General features: G+C 47.6%; 1 protein-coding gene across 5 annotated transcripts in view; it reads right to left on the bottom strand.

The window, feature by feature from the left end:
* Window positions 1–1,616: 1,616 nt before the first annotated feature.
* Window positions 1,617–22,884, bottom strand: part of ltbp1 (latent transforming growth factor beta binding protein 1) — a 432,638-nt gene continuing 411,370 nt past the window's right edge. For all 5 annotated transcript variants that reach the window (XM_059648686.1, XM_059648685.1, XM_059648688.1 and 2 more), the window contains 3 exons: window positions 6,658–6,822; window positions 4,596–4,745; window positions 1,617–2,736 (listed from right to left, as the gene is read on the bottom strand). In XM_059648686.1, coding sequence (XP_059504669.1) covers window positions 2,567–2,736; window positions 4,596–4,745; window positions 6,658–6,822 — 485 coding nt within the window. In that variant the 3' untranslated portion in view covers window positions 1,617–2,566. The remainder of the gene's footprint in view (window positions 2,737–4,595; window positions 4,746–6,657; window positions 6,823–22,884) is intronic.

The following is a 22,884-nucleotide window of genomic DNA, read 5'->3' as shown; positions in this document are numbered from 1 at the left end:
CAGAGCTGATGGTAGAATTAGAATTGAATATGGGGGGGGAAGGGGCATAGGCCAAAAAACATCTGAAATTAAGAGCCCCAGTGATGACCATGAAATCTGCCATCCCTCCTTAGTCTGGCCGACATGTGACTCCATACCCACAGCATTGTGGTTGACTCTAAACTGCTGCCTGAGCAATAAATACTGGTCTACTCATTCCATGAATGATTTTTTTTTTAAATAGACCCATTAACCCACTTATGTCTTTTTGAAGCCTATGACTATCCTCTCCTCACAGATCCCAACCCTTCCAGGACTTGTGAAGTTTTGAAATTGCAGCCTGCACACCCATCTGGGACATTAATATATTATCAAGGGAAGCCATGTTCCTCATCCCATTCCTTGAGGAACCCTACTGCATAACCTCCTGCACTCCAGAAAACAACTTCTACCTGTCTACTCACCAGTCGACCTCATACCCATGCTTTCCTTTACATTCCATAGATTTTTACTTTCCTGCCAAGCCTGTTATCTATCCCTTTACCAGGCACCTCTTGGAAGTCCATATACACCACATCAACCACACTACCCCCAACAACCCCAAATCTCACTTCATCAGAAATAATCAAGCTAGTTCCCCACAATCTACCCCAAACAAATTCACATTGGTTTTAATTATTCCTCTTGTTACTCATTCAGCAGATGGTCAACCTGAAACTTATCCATGCCTGGTGTAACTCAGGAGAGCAAAACTGATTTGCAAACTCAAAATGTGCTTTTTAAATTGGTACATGGGAACACGCAAACATTGCATTTGCTTCTTCCGTTGGGAACCTGGACGCAAGCCTCATGTCTACGACCACAACAGACAGCAAGGCTGAGAAGTTGATTTCAGGGTAAATAGAAATTCATCTTCCTTGAATCAAGATATTAATTTACCAGCCAGTTATGCTAAAATCAGGGCCGTTGCCTTATAAAATTTTGTGGTCAATAAAAAAAATCATTATGAAAAATGATCCTTACCTTCCCGTCATCTCTCACAAAGAAAGAACACTGAAATCCTACGGATTTACATATATCCACCAAAACAGATTGATTGCAGGATCCTTTTCACAGAAGGTAAAAGAGGAAATTTGGGATTCCCACTTGAAGGGAAACCATTTTTGACATGACCTGACAACAAAAGCTGCTCCCATTTGCTAACGGTACAAGAATTCGGGGCGCAGAGTTTTCGGTGGGCAATGTACAGGGTGGAATTTGAGGAAGAACTGTTTCACTTAGTGCATGGTAATGAGATAAAATCCCCTGGGTGAGTGTGCTGGAAGTGGAGATGAATGACTTTGGGCAGAAATCGAGCAGGCAGTTGAACAAAATAAATTATAGGGCCATGGGAATAGAGTGGGACACCCGGGGACTGATTGCATTTCTGCACAGACAGCCAGCATCGATTTAGATGGGCCGAATAATCTCCTTCCACACCAACCAATGAAGCTGAAAAGCATTGGCGTTGGCTGGAATCACTCACAAACCCATGAAAATGCGTGCCCATGTGTTGGACATCTCAAAACCCACAAGTTCCAACTGTGACCACATACTTGTACAGGAGAACTAAAGCAGTCCACTTCCATAAGTGATTTATTTATAGGTTTTACAGAGGTTTAGAATACAGCTTTAATATGCTTTAAGATGATCATACAAGAGCTATCTGCTTGTGAGTTCTTTTTGTTTCAATTTACAACTTACAATACAATAATCTGGTTCTTTTATTTCTTCAGTGTAACTGTACACATCATGTCTCTTCTGGCTGTCCTGTAGCAGCTTTTGCGACCTGGCAAGTTTGAACTGTGTGGCTGTAGTGCAGTATATAATGTGTGGAGAACATAACCAGGAACTTCACACCTCTACGGTTGTATAAAACTTCTTTTTTTTAAAAAAAACCTTATCGAAACGACACGCCTGCTCCACAGGGCAGACACTGAGCAAGGTAAAAACTGTCACTGAACAATGTTCCAGACACAGAATAGCACGATCTTTAAAAAAAAACATACAAACGGACTATAAGTTGCTATCAAAGAATTTACATTTGTCATAAAACTCTAAAGTCAAAGCAGTATAAACACATACTGCATTTTATCAAATACGCCTTATAACAGTAATACAAAATATTTTCACCGCTGTTATACCTAGTGTAAACCTTGTGATAATAACAAATGCTATTTTGTGTGAATGACTGCAGATGCGGTGTGCTTTCTCGCTTTACTGAGAGGGCTTTCCTTTCCATACAAAAAGAAGCACATTTGGAATCCGTTTGGTCTTTCTGTTCATTGGTAGAACTGGGGTGACCCTCCCCCCCAGCTTGAGAAAAACGATATGTCCATTTGGCGTCCCCTTCCTTAATGGCATCAGCGACTGATGGCAAACACTCATTGACAAGGGGGTGCTGCGTAGACGGAGTGCTTGTACATTGCTTCTTGAGGGGGATCTGGTGGTGGCAGGGGGAGGGGGTGCAGAGCGTATGTGGGATTTGTACAGTAGTGGGGTTGGGAGGAGGGGAAGGGGGAGGGGTGACATGAACCTTCTTCACAAATTACTCCAACTTTGACTCTTTCTGTGCCTCTGTGGTTATGCAGTAGTTGGGCTGCTCTGAGGGAACGTAGCCTGGCAGACACACACACTTGTACGATCCATCGGTATTGATGCATTTGGCGTTCCGGCAAAGCGACATTTTATCATTGAGCTCGATACATTCATTCACGTCTATAGTACAGAGGGAAGACAAAACAAAGCATAGAGAATTAAGTAAACTTCAAACAAGCCTGGTCTTACAGTAAGATGATAGCTAGGCTGAATTTTATTGTAACATTCTCTGTTGAACATTTTGACAAAGGGTGTTGCTTCCATACGCTGGAAGAATATTATCTCTGCTTCAATATCAATATCAGTCCCAGTATTTCAGAGGTTTGGCTGATCAATATCGTGATACTGTCAGAGACTGGAACTTCGACACTGCCCAAGGAAGGGAGCCCTACTGCAAAGGGACTACTTGTCAGATGGTGCAGAAACTCAAGCTGGGTGGGCAGGGGATGTCTCTGCCTGTTGATGGGCTTCCCACTGCTCTGACAAGTCTCTAGTTTGACTGGTAAGGGATTGTCTTTGCTCATTCTAATTGATGCACCTTCTCCTCTTTATATTTCAGGAGTTATTGATGAGGAGTGCAGGAAGCCAAGGCAACTGTGGCCAGCCCATTGCCTCCTTGGAGCCAAACCTTGAACACTGGGCACTGACCTGGCATCATCACAAACCAGCAATCCAAAACCAACTGAAAAAAAAAGAACAGAATCCCTTTCCGTTGATCGGGCTGTAGGACTGACTCTGCCTTTAACGCTGTCCATCTGCACCATCAGCAAATTGGGCGCCCAAAAGAGAACTGTGCCCTGTGTCCTCACCAAGGGAGTGCCCCTGAGGGATTGTATCTAAAAGGGGGCTTGACGTATCCGGAGGTATCCCACCACCTGCCTTTGGTGGGTGTTTCCTTGCAATCTCCCGGAACAGAATCTGGGAATGTTTTGAGCCATGTCAGTGCTACAAACCCAGCCGCACCTGACCTGACGAACCCTATTGGGGGCCGTGTGCTGGGAGATCCTGGAAGGATGCCCCTGTAACACTACGTTTCCACTGGAGTTTGCCTCGCTTGTTATGTTCTTCACCCACTGACTCAGCTCCTCACAGATCAGGAGTCTCCACCAGTCTTTCTGATCTGTGAGGACACACCCCATTTTCACTGAGGAGGCTCGAATAAGGCAACAGCCCCTTCATGTCACCCGTCACCTCCCATCGAAGAATGTTGTTGCTCATTACTGGTCTCTGATTGATTGCTAGGAGGCTCATAGAAGAGGATTGAGACTGAAAACCACTTAGCCTCGGACTGACATCCTCTATGTGAGGAGTCAGCTTCCTCCAACACATCGTGAGCTGGTCATGTGTGAAAATGGAGCACAAGCCTTTGGGGCACAGGGTACATGGCCCTACAAAGTTATCATGCCATGTTATCATTATCCAGTCACGCTGCGGAGCAATATTTACAACTGACCGTGTTTCTGTTCCAAGGCTACACGCATTAAAGTAGGTGGCCCATTCTTCCATCTGCTTAGGGAACTGTCTGGAGTTGTGTTATTTGGAAAGGAGGAGACTCTGAGCTGACCCAATTGAAGCTTCAAAGGTGATGAAGAGGATTAATGAGGTGACACGGACAAACTGTGCTCCAGAGTAAAGGGATCGGGTACTGGCCGTTTCAATTCAGCTCGTTAAGATTGAGAAAGGAAGTTTGATGGCACTGTTACAAACAAAGAGCCGTGAATAACTCACTGAGAAAGGCTATTGAAGTGAACTGTGTAAACAGACTCAAAACGACTTGGTGTCTTTCCGAAGGGAGAAGGATTTGAGTCTTAAGGGACAAAGTGGCAAGGGGAATTGTGATGATTCAGAAGCATTTGGACTTGGGATGGCTCATCGGACCCTCCTCTATTGCTGGCAATCATGATGTTGCAGCAATATCTTGTTGTAGATTATATAATCACGGCTCCATTCTGAACAGAGTATCCTGAGGCTGATCTTACCAACACACTCCAGCTTGGTTATGTCTAGCTGGTAGCCATCATAGCAGTCACATGTGTAGCCCTCCTGCACTCTGACACAGCGCCCATTCTCACAGCCATTCAGAATACCGCATTCCTCAGCCTGCAGTCCCTCGAAACTGTCAAATGGATCTGTGGAGCAGAGTGAACACAACTGACTGTCAGAGAGCTCCTCCAGTAGTGAGCTGTACCCACTGTGATAAACATCACCCATCCCCCTAAACATGTCCAACAGGTAAACAGCTGGGAACCAACTCTGAGTCCCACCTTGTCTGACTTGTGAGAACCCGGCAGAGAGAGTGTAAACCTAATTCAGCCCTTGCTGTTTTAGCTCCAAATACATTGCTAACCAACACATTGGATTAGAATAGGAAGTGAGGGTTACAATAGTCCCAGAGGACACCAGCCTGCTTCGTCATTAGAGAGGGAGAAGACAGAGGCAGCTAGTGGTAGGTTTGACCTGAGGGTCACCACACCACAGGCTAGAAGCTTTCCCAATGTGAGAACTGAACCCACACTATTGGCATCACTATGCCTTGCAAACCAGCCGACTGAGGTCAACTCTGGCCAAGAGAAGGTTATCCCATATCATTTCCCTCAACCAGGGATGGTAGACAAGGTGATGAGGGACTGACTGCGCACAATATGCATCCCCTTCATCAATTAAACCAAATTTAAAAATCACACAGGGCTTGTGAAAGCAAGCTTCAATTCAGGATCTACGCTCACTGATACGGCTAATAGCTTTTGTGTTTCAGTGCATCATGTGGGCCTAATCTGTGGCCAACTCGCTGGCATAGCCACCAGGTGGCGATAAGTGTCTGCCAATTTGATTGAGATGGTCTCAACTCCCTGGCCTCGAGCTAACAGCTTGGCTGCAGGGCGAACGGGAACCGGGCGTACCATTTCTCATCTGGTGCCGCCTGCACGAGCTGTCCAGCTTTCCGTAATGACAGCTTTACCTGGTGCTGGGCTAACATGCTGCTTGGGGGCTGAAGGGCCGCCGGACAGTAAACTATCTTCGCACCCACCAGGACCACCACCTTCTAACTCAGCACAAATCCCCTAAATAGAACATAGAACATTATAGCTCAGTACAGGCCCTTCGGCCCTCGATGTTGTGCCGACCTGTCATACCGATCTGAAGCCCATCTAACCTACCCTAAATGTTAACGTGGAGAGATTTACAGGGCCAATGGAGCAGGGCATGCTCTTTTTGTGCCTGACATTGGCCAATCGTTTGGCCCTACTCCCTTTCTCCAAGGCAGAGGCTCAAGGTAACTGAACAGTTTGCTTGAGGCCATTTCAGAGGGGAGTCAAGGGATCACTGCATTGCTGCAGGTTGGGAGTCACATATAGATCAAGGACGGTGGATACAATCCCCTGAAGGACATTACTGAACCCCACATAGGTTCTACATTTAATTGTAGGCCCTACACCCTTCATCACATGCAGATTCTTTGCATTTGCGTAGCAACAATTTTAAATTGGGGAGGCAATGGGCTAGTGGTGTTATCACTGGACCCCAGATCCAGATAACATTCCAGGGACCCAGGTTCAAATCCTGCTATGGCAGATGGTGGAATCTGAATTCGATAAAAATATCTGGAATTAAGAATCTAATGGTGGCCGTGAATCCATCGTCAGGAAAAACCCATCTGGTTCACTACTGTCCTTCAGGGAAGGAAACGGCCATCCTTACCTGGTCTGGCCTACACGTGACTCCAGACCCACAGCAATGTGGTTGATTCTTAACTGCCATCTGGGCAATTAGGGATGGGCAATAAATGCTGGGCCTGGCCAGCGACGCCCTCATCCCATTAAGAATGAATAAAGGGGGAAAAAAAACTCTGCACAGGGTAAAACTCTACCTACTGGTCCCTGCTCCCAGGTCCCACTGCATCCCATTCTCTCTCCTCTACTTTTAGCCTGCTCTAACTGCATTTGGGGGCACTTGGCTCCATTGTTTGTCTTTTTTTCTCCCCCAAAAAAGAGACAAAGAAAAGGAGGCTAACAGCTTGCCCACAGAGAGCCTTCAACTTACAGCGTGCGTCTACGAAGAAGGGCAGGTTACCACGGAGGGCCTGCTGGGAGTCGTACTCGGAGGCCGAGACCGAGTAGTCAGGCTGGTAAGGGGGCATCAAAGCATCCTGGCCGTACTCATGCTGTCTCGGGGGGACGGGAAGGTTACAAAGCCGTGCGTAGTCATCTGTAAGTGAAAAGGAAAGGCAATGATAGCAACGAAACAAAAACGGAAGCCGCTGGGGGAAAAAAAAAGCCAAGTGTTAACGTTTCGGGTGCGGTGACCCTTCCTCGAGGACTGATGCAGCATAATTCTGGCGGCAGCGTGCCTATGTGTGAACAGCCAGTACACCACGAGACCTCCACCATTGTTGGGCTTCAGCCTGGAAACTCCACCACCCCACTAGTGGCTGTCTCTGTGGCACATGGACTGCATCGACTCAGGAGGGCAGCTCACCACCACCTTCTCCTAGGGGCAATTGGGGACAGGCAGCTTGCGCTAGCTCAGCATGTGATGCCCATGTCACTGCAGTGAGACACAGACACAATGGGGTCAGGAATGGCCAAGGTAAATAGTCTCCCCGAAACTAGCTCAGTCATCCAAACTGATTGACGTTGAGATAACAAGGTGTAGAGCTGGATGAACACAGCAGGACAAGCAGCATCAGAGGAGCTGGAAGGCTGACTTTGCGGGACGAGACCCTTCTTCAGGTCTAGGCCTGAAACGTCAGCCTTCCTGCTCCTCTGATGCTGCTTGGCCTGCTGTGTTCATCCAGCTCCACACCTTGTTATCTCAGATTCTCCAGCATCTGCAGTTCCTACTATGTTTGACTTTGGGTTCAGACTGGCTTTGCAGTGGGGCTTCTGGTGAAGTCACTGAGGGACAAATCACTTGTGGAGGCCCCGCTGCCTGGTTGTAGAGTCGTGAGTTTGGCAGAGGGATCTGGGAGGGTATGGGGCTGGGGGGGGGCCATAGTGGGATTGGCTGGGGGATGGGGGTGGGGGAGGCTGCAGAGGCAAAAATGGGACTGAGGGGTGAAGTGAATCTGGGTGTGGAGTGGGCCTGGTGGTGTTGGTGGGGGAGGCAAGTGGGTCTGGGGAGGTTTGGACTGGGGCCAAGAGGGGGTTGGGGCTAGGATGGAGTGTGGCTGGGAGGGAGTGGGGATGGGGTCACTGAGTCTGGGTGTGGAAGGGTGTATGGGTCTGGGGGTTGAGAGGAAGAATGGGGCTAGGATGGAATAGGGCTGGGAGGGAGTGGGGATGGGGGTACTGAGTCTAGGGTGGGGGTGTGAGTGGGTCTGGGGGTTGGGAGTGGGGTTGAGAGGGAGAATGGGGCTAGGAAGGAGTGGTGCTGGGTGCTCTGAGTCTGGGGGTGATGGGGGGGTGAGTGGGTCTGGGGATGAGAGGAGAGAAGGAGTCTGGGGATGTAGTGGGATCAATGTGTTACCTCCTCAGGGGCAGGAAGCCATGGCTGGACTTTATGGCGACTGACAGCCAGAGAGCTCCCAGAATCCAGACCCATGTGGAAGGAAACCCCACCTCCAGAGAGCCAATAGCCAATCAGAGCTCCAGCTCCTCATTGAGCTAGGCAGTGCTACCAGGGCCAGAGGTCACAGCTGGAACTGCGGCCAACAGTGATGGAGAGCTGGGTTGCCTTCACCGGAGAACAATCAGGCACGTTCCCAGAGAGGGGGATGGGGGGAGGGGGGCATGATCTTGAGAACGATTCAGGAAGCAATGTGTCGATCAGTGCCGGGAGGGGAATGCAGCTCATCCAGTTGACCGGCAAGAGACCCCCACCCCCACAACCCTTGTGTAACGGCCAGAAAAACACCCTCACGCCCACTGGGGGACAGTAAACCCCCACTACTGCTCCCCCACTATGTGCCAGTCCGCTCATTCTATTTCAAACTGCATTGCAGGCTCTCCTTCCCCATCCTCACCCCGCCTTCCTTCCCCACTAGGGAGTCCTTGCGAAGATCACTGTGCTTAAGCAGCAAACACGAGGCAAGTCTCCGCTACAAATCAGTTAAAAGATCGCTCCTTTTTTTTTTAGCATCTATGGCCTGTTCCTCCTGCTCCTCAGTGTGCCTCGTACGCTGTAACTTCAGTGCAGATCGCAAGAGGAAACGGTGTTCACCCTTTAAATGTAAAAACATTTACAAAGTTGGGCACTGGGGAAACAGTCATTCTGAGTAGAACATTCTGTCATAACTTTTCAAACAAACGTCTGCAAGAATGTCTGGCTTCAAAGCCAAAACTTCCCAGGCCCTGGAAAATGGGGGGGAATCTCCAACCTTTGGAGCAGAGGGAAGATCAATGATCCACTGACTAATCTGCTGTGACGCTCGTGTGGCCAGGAGGCTTTGCGGTCCCCCCCTCTGCAAATAGTGTTTTTACATCCGCTTGAGGGAGCGGACGGCATCGAAGTCTCACTGGCAACCCCTACATATCCAACACTGCGGCCTTCCCTTAGCCGTCACACCGAAGTGTCAATGTTGATTATTGTACGCTGTGGTTAGGCCCTGGCCTGGAGATGGGAGGTGGTGACAGGACACGAGCGTGGGTCTGAAAGGTGCGTGCAGAACTCAACACCCACTGTCCCAAACGCACAGCCGCTGAATTTTGAAAGGCAAAGTTAAGCTTTCACAGCTGGGACCGTTTTGAAATTGGCTGCTGTGAGCAGACAAGAATTTGTCGGGGCTTAAGTTAAAACGCAGTCCAAAGGCCTCCTTCTGTCAGTATGAAAATAAAACAGAATCAAAATTAGAAATTTGTTTGATTTCCACGCATTTTTCTGAAAAAAAAAGCAGTGCAATTGAGATAAATCTCACATTTGAAAAAAAATGTAACTGTTACAAAGTCTTGGGCTACAAATATGAGTTCAAGTCATACATCCGTTGAGTTAAGACTGTAAGATGTAGGAGCAGAAGAAGGCTATTCAGCCCATTAACTCTGCTGTGCCATCCAATCAGATTCATGGCTGATCTAATAACCCTCAACTCCATTTTCCTGCCTCTTCCCCAGAACCATCAGCTCCCTAACTGATTACAAATCTCTCTATCTCAGTCTGGAAAATACTTAACAACCCAGTATCGACAACCCTCTGTGATAAAGAATTCCGCAGACTCAATACCTGCTAAGAGGGGAAATTCCCCCCAGCTTCCGTCTTAAATGGGTGGCTCCTTATTCTGAGCTATGTTCTTTGGCCCAAGACCCATGCAGATGGGAAATTAATCTCTCTACATCTACCCTGTAGTTACATCTCAAGAAGATCACCTCCTATTCTTCCCATATACATCCAGAATAGACGCTGTAGCGGTTTCAAGAGAATCAAAATGTAAGAGGATGCTCATAATTCTCAGAAACAATCTGCAAGTTAAATTTAGCTTCTGAAGCAAGTGTTTAGAATCAAATGAGAAAAGGCATGAACTGCAGAAAAGGTACGAAAGAGCTAGATTAAAAGGAGAACAAAAAGTTCAAAGTGTTGGAAAGTCTTATATACCTAAAATAAATAGATTTCATGCCCCCCACCCTATCACGCAGAGATAAGTAGAGGTGAGAGCTGGCTTATCATTTAACTCAATGCTCCTAGCTATTCAGTCTTGGAGCTAATAGCATCAGTAGATTGTAAACAACTTGGTGTTAGCTGGTAACAAAGTGTGGGGTGGGATGAACACAGCAGGCCAAGCAGCTTCTTAGGAGCGCAAGAGCTGACGTTTCAGGCTTAGACCCTTCATCTGTCTATGGTGATGAGGAGGGAACTGAGGGATGTTGGAGCAGGAGGAGTGAGGGAATACAGTTGGGCTCGGGGTGGGGGGTGGTGTGTGGAGGGGAGCGATCAGTGTTGTAAACTGCATTTGTGCTATTCCTGGCTGTATGAGAATGTTTCTGAAAAGATGCATTTCAAGGATTTCCTCTTGGTTGTAGGACCCTGAACAAGTCAAGCCCAGTGCCTTTGTCAAAGGCGAGGCAGGTGGACATTAGCCTCCAAATTTATATACTCGAGGCGACCTATTTTAGATGTACAAGTGCAAGGCCTAACAAATGGGCCACACAGCCCAGGCCTGAACACTCTGAACTTGCCACATTTTCCTCCAAAGTACTGTTTCTAGCCCGTCATTCCGACTCCCTCAGCTTTTCTTTCACATGCACCTTGAGGTTTGTGACTCCCTGCCCAGAAGAATTGAACTGCCTGATCCAACCCAACGTCAGTTCTCTGCATAAGAAATTAGCCACAGGAGCAAGATACCCCAACGGGAGGGCATTGAGACAAAAGGAGGGGAAACATCTGGCAAGAAACAGTTTTCTTTTCAACTTTGGGGTAGAAAGGAAATCAGGATGATCCTTTAAACCAAAATAGATTCCAAAATAGTGGAATAGATTCCCAGAGGTGGCTACTCAGTAGGTTCGAGAGCCCACAGGTTGGGTTCCTGCAGGGAGAAGGCTTTGAGAGACATAAAGGGAGCAGGTGCAAGGTGATGTCTGAGAAAGGGTTAGAATGTCGGCCTTAAAAAAGACTTTACCTATTCAAACCGTTGTCCTGGGAGGCACCCTGCCAAAACTTCACCAACAAAACTAAACACTCCCACCGCTGCCTCAATGATGGAGAATGGTGGAAACATTCTTAAGGTCAGGCCGCAGTCGGTGGGGGGAGACAGAACAAAGTTGTCATTTCACGGCAAGAAACCCATTCCCAGAATCTTCCTCTCCTTCCTCCATTCATCAACTCTGTGTCTTCCAGAATCTTCTTTCTTCTGGAACAGTTTCACAGTTAGAAGCGAGGCACTCGGGTTGAATTGGGGTTAATTGTTGAGAATGTTACATCAGATTTAATACCATGAGTGCAGCTAAAAAAAAACTTGTCGGGGACCCACTTGGTTCTTGCAGAAAGTTCGGGGACAGAGTCAGTGATCTGGGCCTCATGACATTATACAAGAACAGGGGACTTGTGATGATGGGATTAGTACAGAAACGACATCCTGCAGCACCAGCTAAAACCAGAGATAATGGGAACTGCAGATGCTGGAGAATCCGAGGTAACAAAGGGTGGAGCTGGATGAACACAGCAGGCCCAGCAGCATCTCAAGAGCACAAAAGCTGACGTTTCCGGCCGAGACCGATGAAGGGTCATCACCTCTTGAAGCTTTAGCTGAGGAGCTGCAGTTGGAGAAGGCTGGCTGGGAAAACTCCATCCTACCTGTGGACCCATGGACAACCTCCACTGATCGCTCAGCCTTTGGCTTCAGGGGGCACCTGGCGTTTTGTCTCTCACAAATGCTTGGCCAGTGTGTGTTGCCCTTGTCTTACCTGACCTTAGGGTTGCTCTCTCTTTGGACAGTGACGACTGGTGATGGTTTAACCTGAGGGTCAACTGGCAAGGAGAGAGGTTGAGAAGGTACCCAATGGTAACCTCAGCCCGTGATGGGACTTGAAACCAATGCTACTGGCATCACGCTGCTTCGCAATCCAACTGTCCTGCCAACTGAGCTAGTGTGCACTAACAGACAATTATCCATTGATAAGAAGCGTCAATGGAGCAGTCCTTTCAGGACAAAAGAAAATCTTTCATCCATCAGCTCTGAACTTCCCGTCAATAATCAGGAAGATTCTATTCAGTGTTAATTGTCCTGAGCAGAATGGCCAGAAAATGAAATCTGTACAAATTGTACCAGCTTTCAACAACAATCTCCATGGTGCCACCCTCATTCAGTAGGCAAGCTCCAGGGTGCAGCATAGCTACATCAATAATTCTGTCTTTTCCCCAGGGTTGGGGGCTAGAGGGCATCAGGTTAAGGGAAGCTACACCTGAGTAAAGATGAGGGAACTGGGCCATTGACTGACATATCTCAGACTCGGCCAAGTCTGGATGGGATTTTCAGCTGGAGTTACCTCAGCATCCTCCCTGGAATGAGAGTGAAAAGTCTCTCTCTCTCTCTCTCTCTATTTCCCACCAAGACTATTGGTATGCTCAAACACCGTAGGTGGCCAGTCAATAAAAGCATTCCCCCAATCAGGCATCCATTCCTGCCATGGCTTTAATGATCCTAAACCATCATAAACCAAAGTTACAAATGTCATTCTCTATGATGTGGGACATTACCACCCCTCACCCTCTCAGGCCCTGGATCTCAAGAACTCTGGGTCTCTCGTACGTCACTTCCTCCTCCCCTCTCCCTGCCATTGGCCACTGTACCTTCGGCTGCCTGCACCCATTCACCGGTGAATCCACCTGAAACAAAATAATGCTCCATCAACGACCGCACCGCGGACTTCCAAATCCTTTTTTCAAAACCCACTTCCAGCATGGGGTCAAGAGGCCTGCCCCAAAGCTAAATCTAAAACTTGTGCCTGGGGACTTTTAGCTTCTTCCTCAGAATGTGGGTGTCCCTGTCGTTCTCGCTCATCTCCAACTGTCTGTCTAAGGGCTCACTCCAGCAATGTCCCTTTCCCTTCTCCGATCCATTCTCGGTTTACAGCGGTCAGTAATGAATCTGATAGTTACTTGCTCCTGAGAGAGTCCCCGTGGGCCAACCTGAACTTTGCAATTGGCTGCCTCCAGACCAGTTTGCTAATATCGAATGCACTATGGGGTTCATCAATCAGTAAACTAAGAGTCAACAATATGTTGGGGCAATTGGATTCACAAGAATCTGACAGATTTACTCCCTCTTTCAAACTGATCACTGACCATATTTTATTCCCAGATATTTAAATAAAAATAAACTCAATTTTAAAACAGAACGAGGTGGGATATGAACTCTTGCTCTCGGGATTATTAGTTCAGGCCTCATTACTTGGTCTTTGGCTTCATTTGATATATTTAATTTCCTTGCACTTGTGAATCGCTTCAGGATATTTTTCTGTGTTGCAGACACGCGGCCAGTGGTGGTAGACATACAACTAAAACAAAATAATGTGGTTAAACAGCTGCTTCAGCTCTCACACCTCAACAGTTTACGATGCCAGGAATCTTATTGGTGTCCAGGGTTACGATGGGCAGGGGAGAGCTGGTCTTAATTTCCCAACTTCTGAAACAAACGGAGCAGCAATCCCACTGGCCCCTTTCTGCCTCTCTCTGAAGTTGAGGGACACACTTTGCTGCAGCAGACGTAAAAAACCTGTGGTAGACCTCCAAAACATGCAGCAACTCTCCAAAACGTGCAGCAAACATCCAGAAACTGCAGCAACCCTCCAAAGGCTCCAGAACATGCAGTAACACTCTAGAACCTGCAGCAAACTTCAAAACCTGCAGCAACTTTCCAAAACCTACAGCAACTCTCCAAAAAAAAACGCAACTCTTCAAATTCGACAGCTACTTTCCAAAACCTGCAGCAATTCTCCAAAACCTGCAGCGACGTTCCAAAGAATGCAGCAACTCTCCAAAACCTGCAGCAACTCTCCAAAACATGCAGGAATTCTCCAAAGCCTACAGCAACTCTCGAAAACCTACAGCAACTCTCCAAAGCCTACAGCAACTCTCCAAAGCCTACAGCAACTCTCCAAAGCCTGCAGCAACTCTCCAAAGCCTGCAGCAATGCTCCAACACCTGCAGCAATGCTCCAAAACCTGCAGCAACGCTCCAAAACCAACAGTAACTCTCCAAAACCTGCAGCAACTCTCCAAAACCTACATCAACTCTCCAAAACGTGCAGCAACTCACCAAAACCTGCATCAACTCTCCAAAACCTGCCGAAAATCTCCAAAACCTGCAACTCTCCAAAACATGCAGCAAATCTCAAAAACCTGCAGCAACTCTCCAAAGACTACAGCAACGCTCCAAAACCTGCAGCAACTCTCCAAAACCTGCAGCAACTTTCCAAAACCTGCAGCAAATCTCCAAAACCTGCAGCAACTCTCCAAAACCTGCAACAACTCTCCAAAACCTGCAACAACTCTCCAAAACCTGCAGCAATGCTCCAAAACCTGCAGCAACGCTCCAAAATCTACAGCTACTTTCCAAAACATGGAGCAACTCTCCAAAACCAGTAGCAACTTTCCAAAGTATGCAGTAACTCTCCAAAACCTGCAGCAACACTCCAAAACCTGCAGCTACTCTCCAAGACCTGCGGCAACTCCCCAAAACCTGCCGAAAATCTCCATAACCTGCAGCAACGCTCCAAAACCTACAGCAACTCTCCAAAACCTACAGCAACTCTCCAAAACCTGCAGCAACTCTCCAAAAGCTACAGCAATGCTGCAAAACCTGCAGCAATTCTCAAAAACCTACAGCAAATCTCCAACGCCTATAGCAACTCTCCAAAACCTACAGCAATGCTCCAAAACCTGCAGAAACTCTCCAAAACCTACTGCAACGGTCCAAAACCTACAGCAACTCTCCAAAACCTGCAGCAACTCTCCAAAACCTGCAGCAACTCTCCAAAACCTGCAGCAACTCTCCAAAAGCTACAGCAATGCTGCAAAACCTGCAGCAATTCTCAAAAACCTACAGCAAATCTCCAACGCCTATAGCAACTCTCCAAAACCTGCAGAAACTCTCCAAAACCTACTGCAATGCTCCAAAACATGCGGCAACTCTCCAAAGCCTGCAGCAAGTCTCCAAGGCCTGCAGGAACTCTCTAAAGCATACAGCAACTCAACAATACCTGCAGCAACTCTCCAAAACCTGCGGCAAATCTCCAAAACCTGCGGCAACTCTCCAAAACCTGCGGCAACTCTCCAAAACCTGCGGCAAATCTCCAAAACCTGCGGCAAATCTCCAAACCCTGCGGCAAATCTCCAAAACCAGCAGCAACTTTCCAAAACCTGCAGCAACTCTACAAAACCTGCAGCAACTCTGAAAAACCAACAGCAACTCTCCAAAACCTGCAGCAACTCTCCAAAGCCTAAAGCCATGCTCCAAAGCCTACAGCAACTCTCCAAAACCGGCAGCAACTTTCCAAAGTATGCAGCAACTCTCCAAAACCTGCAGCAACTCTCCAAAACCTGCAGCAACTTTCCAAAACCTGCTGAAAATATCCAAAACCCGCAGCAACTTTCCAAAACCTACAGCAACTCTCCAAAACCTGCCAAAAACCTCCAAAACCTGCAGCAACTCTCCAAAACCAGCAGCAACTCTCCAAAACCTACAGCAATGCTCGAAAACCTGCAACTCTCCAAAACCTACAGCAACTCTCCAAAGCCTAGAGCAATTCTCCAAAACCTACAGCAATGCTCCAAAACTTGCAGCAACTCTCCAAAACCTACTGCAATGCTCCAAAAGCTGAAGCAACTCTCCAAAACCTGCATCAACTCTCCAAAACCTACAGCAAATTGCCAAAAGCTGCAGCAACTCTCCAAAAGGTGTAGCAAATCTCCAAAACCAGCAGCAACTTTCCAAAGAATGCAGCAACTTTGCAAAACCTACAACAACTCTCCAAAGCCTACAGCAACTTTGCAAAACCTGCAGCAAATCTCCAAAACCTGCAGCAACTCTCCAAAACCTGCGGCAACTCTCCAAAACCTGCGGCAACTCTCCAAAACCTGCAGCAAATTTCCAAAGAATGCAGCAACTCTCCAAAACCCGCAGCAACTCTCCAAAACCTGCAGCAACTCTCCAAAAAATGCAGCACATCTCGAAAACCTGCAGCACATCTCGAAAACCAGCAGCACATCTCGAAAACCTGCAGCACATCTCGAAAACCTGCAGCGACTCTCCAAAACTTGCAGCAACACAGCAAAGACGACAGCAACTGTCCAAAACCTACAGCAACTCTCCAAAACCTGCAGCAACTTTCAAAAACCTGCAGCAACTCTCCAAAGCCTACAGCAACTTTCCGAAACCTGCAGCAACTCTCCAAAACCTACAGCAACACTACAAAACCTACAGCAATGCTCCAAAGCCTACAGCAACTCTCCAAAACCTGCAGCAACTCTCCAAAACCTACAGCAACTCTGCAAAACCTACTGGAATGCTCAAAAACCTGCGGCAACTCTCGAAAACCTGCAGCAATGCTCCAAGACCTGCAGGAACTCTCTAAAGCCTACAGCAACTCTCCAAAACCTGCAGCAACTCTCCAAAACCTACGGCAACTCTCCAAAACCTGCGGCAACTCTCCAAAACCTGCGGCAACTCTCCAAAACCTGCAGCAAATCTCCAAAACCAGCAGCAAATTTCCAAAGAATGCAGCAACTCTCCAAAACCCGCAGCAACTCTCCAAAACCTGCAGCAAATCTCCAAAAAATGCAGCACATCTCGAAAACCTGCAGCACATCTCGAAAACCAGCAGCACATCTCGAAAACCAGCAGCACATCTCGAAAACCTGCAGCGACTCTCCAAAACTTGCAGCAACACAGCAAAGACGACAGCAACTGTCCAAAACCTACAGCAACTCTCCAAAACCTGCAGCAACTTTCAAAAACCTGCAGCAACTCTCCAAAACCTACAGCAACACTACAAAACCTACAGCAATGCTCCAAAGCCTGCAGCAACTCTCCAAAACCTGCAGCAACTCTCCAAAACCTGCAGCAACTCTCCAAAACCTGCAGCAACTCTCCAAAGCCTAAAGCCATGCTCCAAAGCCTACAGCAACTCTCCAAAACCGGCAGCAACTTTCCAAAGTATGCAGCAACTCTCCAAAACCTGCAGCAACTCTCCAAAACCTGCAGCAACTTTCCAAAACCTGCTGAAAATATCCAAAACCCGCAGCAACTTTCCAAAACCTACAGCAACTCTCCAAAACCTGCCAAAAACCTCCAAAACCTGCAGCAACTCTCCAAAACCAGCAGCAACGCTCCAAAACCTACAGCAATGCTCCAAAGCCTACAGCAACTTTCCCAAACCTGCAGCAAATCTCCAAAACCTGCAGCAACTCTCCAAAACCTGCAGCAACTCTCCAAAACCTGCTGCAACTCTCCAAAACCTGCTGCAACTTTCCAAAACCTGCAGCAACTCTCCAAAACCTACGGCAACTCTCCAAAACCAGCAGCAACTGTCCAAAGCCTACAGCAATGCTCGAAAACCTGCAACTCTCCAAAACCTACAGCAACTCTCCAAAGCCTAGAGCAATTCTCCAAAACCTACAGCAATGCTCCAAAACTTGCAGCAACTCTCCAAAACCTACTGCAATGCTCCAAAAGCTGCAGCAACTCTCCAAAACCTGTATCAACTCTCCAAAACCTACAGCAAATTGCCAAAAGCTGCAGCAACTCTCCAAAAGGTGTAGCAAATCTCCAAAACCAGCAGCAACTTTCCAAAGAATGCAGCAACTTTGCAAAACCTACAACAACTCTCCAAAGCCTACAGCAACTTTGCAAAACCTGCAGCAAATCTCCAAAACCTGCAGCAACTCTCCAAAACCTGCGGCAACTCTCCAAAACCTGCGGCAACTCTCCAAAACCTGCGGCAACTCTCCAAAACCTGCGGCAACTCTCCAAAACCTGCGGCAACTCTCCAAAACCTGCAGCAAATTTCCAAAGAATGCAGCAACTCTCCAAAACCCGCAGCAACTCTCCAAAACCTGCAGCAACTCTCCAAAAAATGCAGCACATCTCGAAAACCTGCAGCACATCTCGAAAACCAGCAGCACATCTCGAAAACCTGCAGCACATCTCGAAAACCTGCAGCGACTCTCCAAAACTTGCAGCAACACAGCAAAGACGACAGCAACTGTCCAAAACCTACAGCAACTCTCCAAAACCTGCAGCAACTTTCAAAAACCTGCAGCAACTCTCCAAAGCCTACAGCAACTTTCCGAAACCTGCAGCAACTCTCCAAAACCTACAGCAACACTACAAAACCTACAGCAATGCTCCAACGCCTACAGCAACTCTCCAAAACCTGCAGCAACTCTCCAAAACCTACAGCAACTCTGCAAAACCTACTGGAATGCTCAAAAACCTGCGGCAACTCTCGAAAACCTGCAGCAATGCTCCAAGACCTGCAGGAACTCTCTAAAGCCTACAGCAACTCTCCAAAACCTGCAGCAACTCTCCAAAACCTACGGCAACTCTCCAAAACCTGCGGCAACTCTCCAAAACCTGCGGCAACTCTCCAAAACCTGCGGCAAATCTCCAAAACCAGCAGCAAATTTCCAAAGAATGCAGCAACTCTCCAAAACCCGCAGCAACTCTCCAAAACCTGCAGCAAATCTCCAAAAAATGCAGCACATCTCGAAAACCTGCAGCACATCTCGAAAACCAGCAGCACATCTCGAAAACCTGCAGCACATCTCGAAAACCTGCAGCGACTCTCCAAAACTTGCAGCAACACAGCAAAGACGACAGCAACTGTCCAAAACCTACAGCAACTCTCCAAAACCTGCAACAACTTTCAAAAACCTGCAGCAACTCTCCAAAACCTACAGCAACACTACAAAACCTACAGCAATGCTCCAAAGCCTACAGCAACTCTCCAAAACCTGCAGCAACTCTCCAAAACCTGCAGCAACTCTCCAAAACCTGCAGCAACTCTCCAAAACCTGCAGCAACTCTCCAAAACCTGCAGCAACTCTCCAAAACCTGCAGCAATGCTCCAAAGCCTACAGCAACTTTCCAAAACCTGCAGCAACTCTCCAAATCCTGCAGCAACTCTGAAAAACCAACAGCAACTCTCCAAAACCTGCAGCAACTCTCCAAAGCCTAAAGCCATGCTCCAAAGCCTACAGCAACTCTCCAAAACCGGCAGCAACTTTCCAAAGTATGCAGCAATGTTCCAAAACCAGCAGCAACTGTCCAAAGCCTACAGCAATGCTCGAAAACCTGCAACTCTCCAAAACCTACAGCAACTCTCCAAAGCCTAGAGCAATTCTCCAAAACCTACAGCAATGCTCCAAAACTTGCAGCAACTCTCCAAAACCTACTGCAATGCTCCAAAAGCTGCAGCAACTCTCCAAAACCTGTATCAACTCTCCAAAACCTACAGCAAATTGCCAAAAGCTGCAGCAACTCTCCAAAAGGTGTAGCAAATCTCCAAAACCAGCAGCAACTTTCCAAAGAATGCAGCAACTTTGCAAAACCTACAACAACTCTCCAAAGCCTACAGCAACTTTGCAAAACCTGCAGCAAATCTCCAAAACCTGCAGCAACTCTCCAAAACCTGCGGCAACTCTCCAAAACCTGCGGCAACTCTCCAAAACCTGCGGCAACTCTCCAAAACCTGCGGCAACTCTCCAAAACCTGCAGCAAATTTCCAAAGAATGCAGCAACTCTCCAAAACCCGCAGCAACTCTCCAAAACCTGCAGCAACTCTCCAAAAAATGCAGCACATCTCGAAAACCTGCAGCACATCTCGAAAACCAGCAGCACATCTCGAAAACCTGCAGCACATCTCGAAAACCTGCAGCGACTCTCCAAAACTTGCAGCAACACAGCAAAGACGACAGCAACTGTCCAAAACCTACAGCAACTCTCCAAAACCTGCAGCAACTTTCAAAAACCTGCAGCAACTCTCCAAAGCCTACAGCAACTTTCCGAAACCTGCAGCAACTCTCCAAAACCTACAGCAACACTACAAAACCTACAGCAATGCTCCAACGCCTACAGCAACTCTCCAAAACCTGCAGCAACTCTCCAAAACCTACAGCAACTCTGCAAAACCTACTGGAATGCTCAAAAACCTGCGGCAACTCTCGAAAACCTGCAGCAATGCTCCAAGACCTGCAGGAACTCTCTAAAGCCTACAGCAACTCTCCAAAACCTGCAGCAACTCTCCAAAACCTACGGCAACTCTCCAAAACCTGCGGCACCTCTCCAAAACCTGCGGCAACTCTCCAAAACCTGCGGCAAATCTCCAAAACCAGCAGCAAATTTCCAAAGAATGCAGCAACTCTCCAAAACCCGCAGCAACTCTCCAAAACCTGCAGCAAATCTCCAAAAAATGCAGCACATCTCGAAAACCTGCAGCACATCTCGAAAACCAGCAGCACATCTCGAAAACCTGCAGCACATCTCGAAAACCTGCAGCGACTCTCCAAAACTTGCAGCAACACAGCAAAGACGACAGCAACTGTCCAAAACCTACAGCAACTCTCCAAAACCTGCAGCAACTTTCAAAAACCTGCAGCAACTCTCCAAAACCTACAGCAACACTACAAAACCTACAGCAATGCTCCAAAGCCTACAGCAACTCTCCAAAACCTGCAGCAACTCTCCAAAACCTGCAGCAACTCTCCAAAACCTGCAGCAACTCTCCAAAACCTGCAGCAACTCTCCAAAACCTGCAGCAACTCTCCAAAACCTGCAGCAATGCTCCAAAGCCTACAGCAACTTTCCAAAACCTGCAGCAACTCTCCAAATCCTGCAGCAACTCTGAAAAACCAACAGCAACTCTCCAAAACCTGCAGCAACTCTCCAAAGCCTAAAGCCATGCTCCAAAGCCTACAGCAACTCTCCAAAACCGGCAGCAACTTTCCAAAGTATGCAGCAATGTTCCAAAACCTGCAGCAACTTTCCAAAACCTGCAGCAACTTTCCAAAACCTGCTGAAAATATCCAAACCCCGCAGCAACTTTCCAAAACCTACAGCAACTCTCCAAAACCTGCCAAAAATCTCCAAAACCTGCAGCAACTCTCCAAAACCAGCAGCAACTGTCCAAAACCTACAGCAATGCTCCAAAACCTGCAACTCTCCAAAACCTACAGCAACTCTCCAAAGCCTAGAGCAATTCTTCAAAACCTACAGCAATGCTCCAAAACTTGCAGCAACTCTCCAAAACCTACAGCAACACTACAAAACCTACAGCAATGCTCCAAAGCCGACAGCAACTCTCCAAAACCTGCTGCAACTCTCCAAAGCCTACAGCAACTTTACAAAACCTACAGCAACTCTCCAAAACCTGCAGCAACTCTCCAAAGCCTACAGCAATGCTCAAAAGCCTACAGCAATTGTCCAAAGCCTACAGCAACACTCCAAAACCTGCAGCAACTCTCCAAAGCCTACAGCAATGCTCCAAAGCCTACAGAAACTTTCAAAAACCTGCAACTCTCCAAATCCTGCAGCAACTCTGAAAAACCAACAGCAACTCTCCAAAACCTGCAGCAACTCTCCAAAGCCTAAAGCCATGCTCCAAAGCCTACAGCAACTCTCCAAATCCTGCAGCAACTCTGAAAAACCAACAGCAACTCTCCAAAACCTGCAGCAACTCTCCAAAGCCTAAAGCCATGCTCCAAAGCCTACAGCAACTCTCCAAAACCGGCAGCAACTTTCCAAAGTATGCAGCAACTCTCCAAAACCTGCAGCAACTTTCCAAAACCTGCAGCAACTTTCCAAAACCTGCTGAAAATATCCAAAACCCGCAGCAACTTTCCAAAACCTACAGCAACTCTCCAAAACCTGCCAAAAACCTCCAAAACCTGCAGCAACTCTCCAAAACCAGCAGCAACTCTCCAAAGAATGCAGCAACTTTGCAAAACCTACAACAACTCTCCAAAGCCTACAGCAACTTTGCAAAACCTGCAGCAAATCTCCAAAAACTGCAGCAACTCTCCAAAACCTGCGGCAACTCTCCAAAACCTGCGGCAACTCTCCAAAACCTGCGGCAACTCTCCAAAACCTGCGGCAACTCTCAAAAACCTGCAGCAACTCTCCAAAAAATGCAGCACATCTCGAAAACCTGCAGCACATCTCGAAAACCAGCAGCACATCTCGAAAACCTGCAGCACATCTCGAAAACCTGCAGCGACTCTCCAAAACTTGCAGCAACACAGCAAAGACGACAGCAACTGTCCAAAACCTACAGCAACTCTCCAAAACCTGCAGCAACTTTCAAAAACCTGCAGCAACTCTCCAAAGCCTACAGCAACTTTCCGAAACCTGCAGCAACTCTCCAAAACCTACAGCAACACTACAAAACCTACAGCAATGCTCCAAAGCCTACAGCAACTCTCCAAAACCTGCAGCAACTCTCCAAAACCTACAGCAACTCTGCAAAACCTACTGGAATGCTCAAAAACCTGCGGCAACTCTCGAAAACCTGCAGCAATGCTCCAAGACCTGCAGGAACTCTCTAAAGCCTACAGCAACTCTCCAAAACCTGCAGCAACTCTCCAAAACCTACGGCAACTCTCCAAAACCTGCGGCAACTCTCCAAAACCTGCGGCAACTCTCCAAAACCTGCAGCAAATCTCCAAAACCAGCAGCAAATTTCCAAAGAATGCAGCAACTCTCCAAAACCCGCAGCAACTCTCCAAAACCTGCAGCAAATCTCCAAAAAATGCAGCACATCTCGAAAACCAGCAGCACATCTCGAAAACCAGCAGCACATCTCGAAAACCAGCAGCACATCTCGAAAACCTGCAGCACATCTCGAAA

Source organism: Stegostoma tigrinum, chromosome 9 (genome assembly GCF_030684315.1).
Source record: "Stegostoma tigrinum isolate sSteTig4 chromosome 9, sSteTig4.hap1, whole genome shotgun sequence".
Taxonomy (NCBI): domain Eukaryota; kingdom Metazoa; phylum Chordata; class Chondrichthyes; order Orectolobiformes; family Stegostomatidae; genus Stegostoma; species Stegostoma tigrinum.
This window is presented reverse-complemented; position numbering and strand designations above follow the sequence as displayed.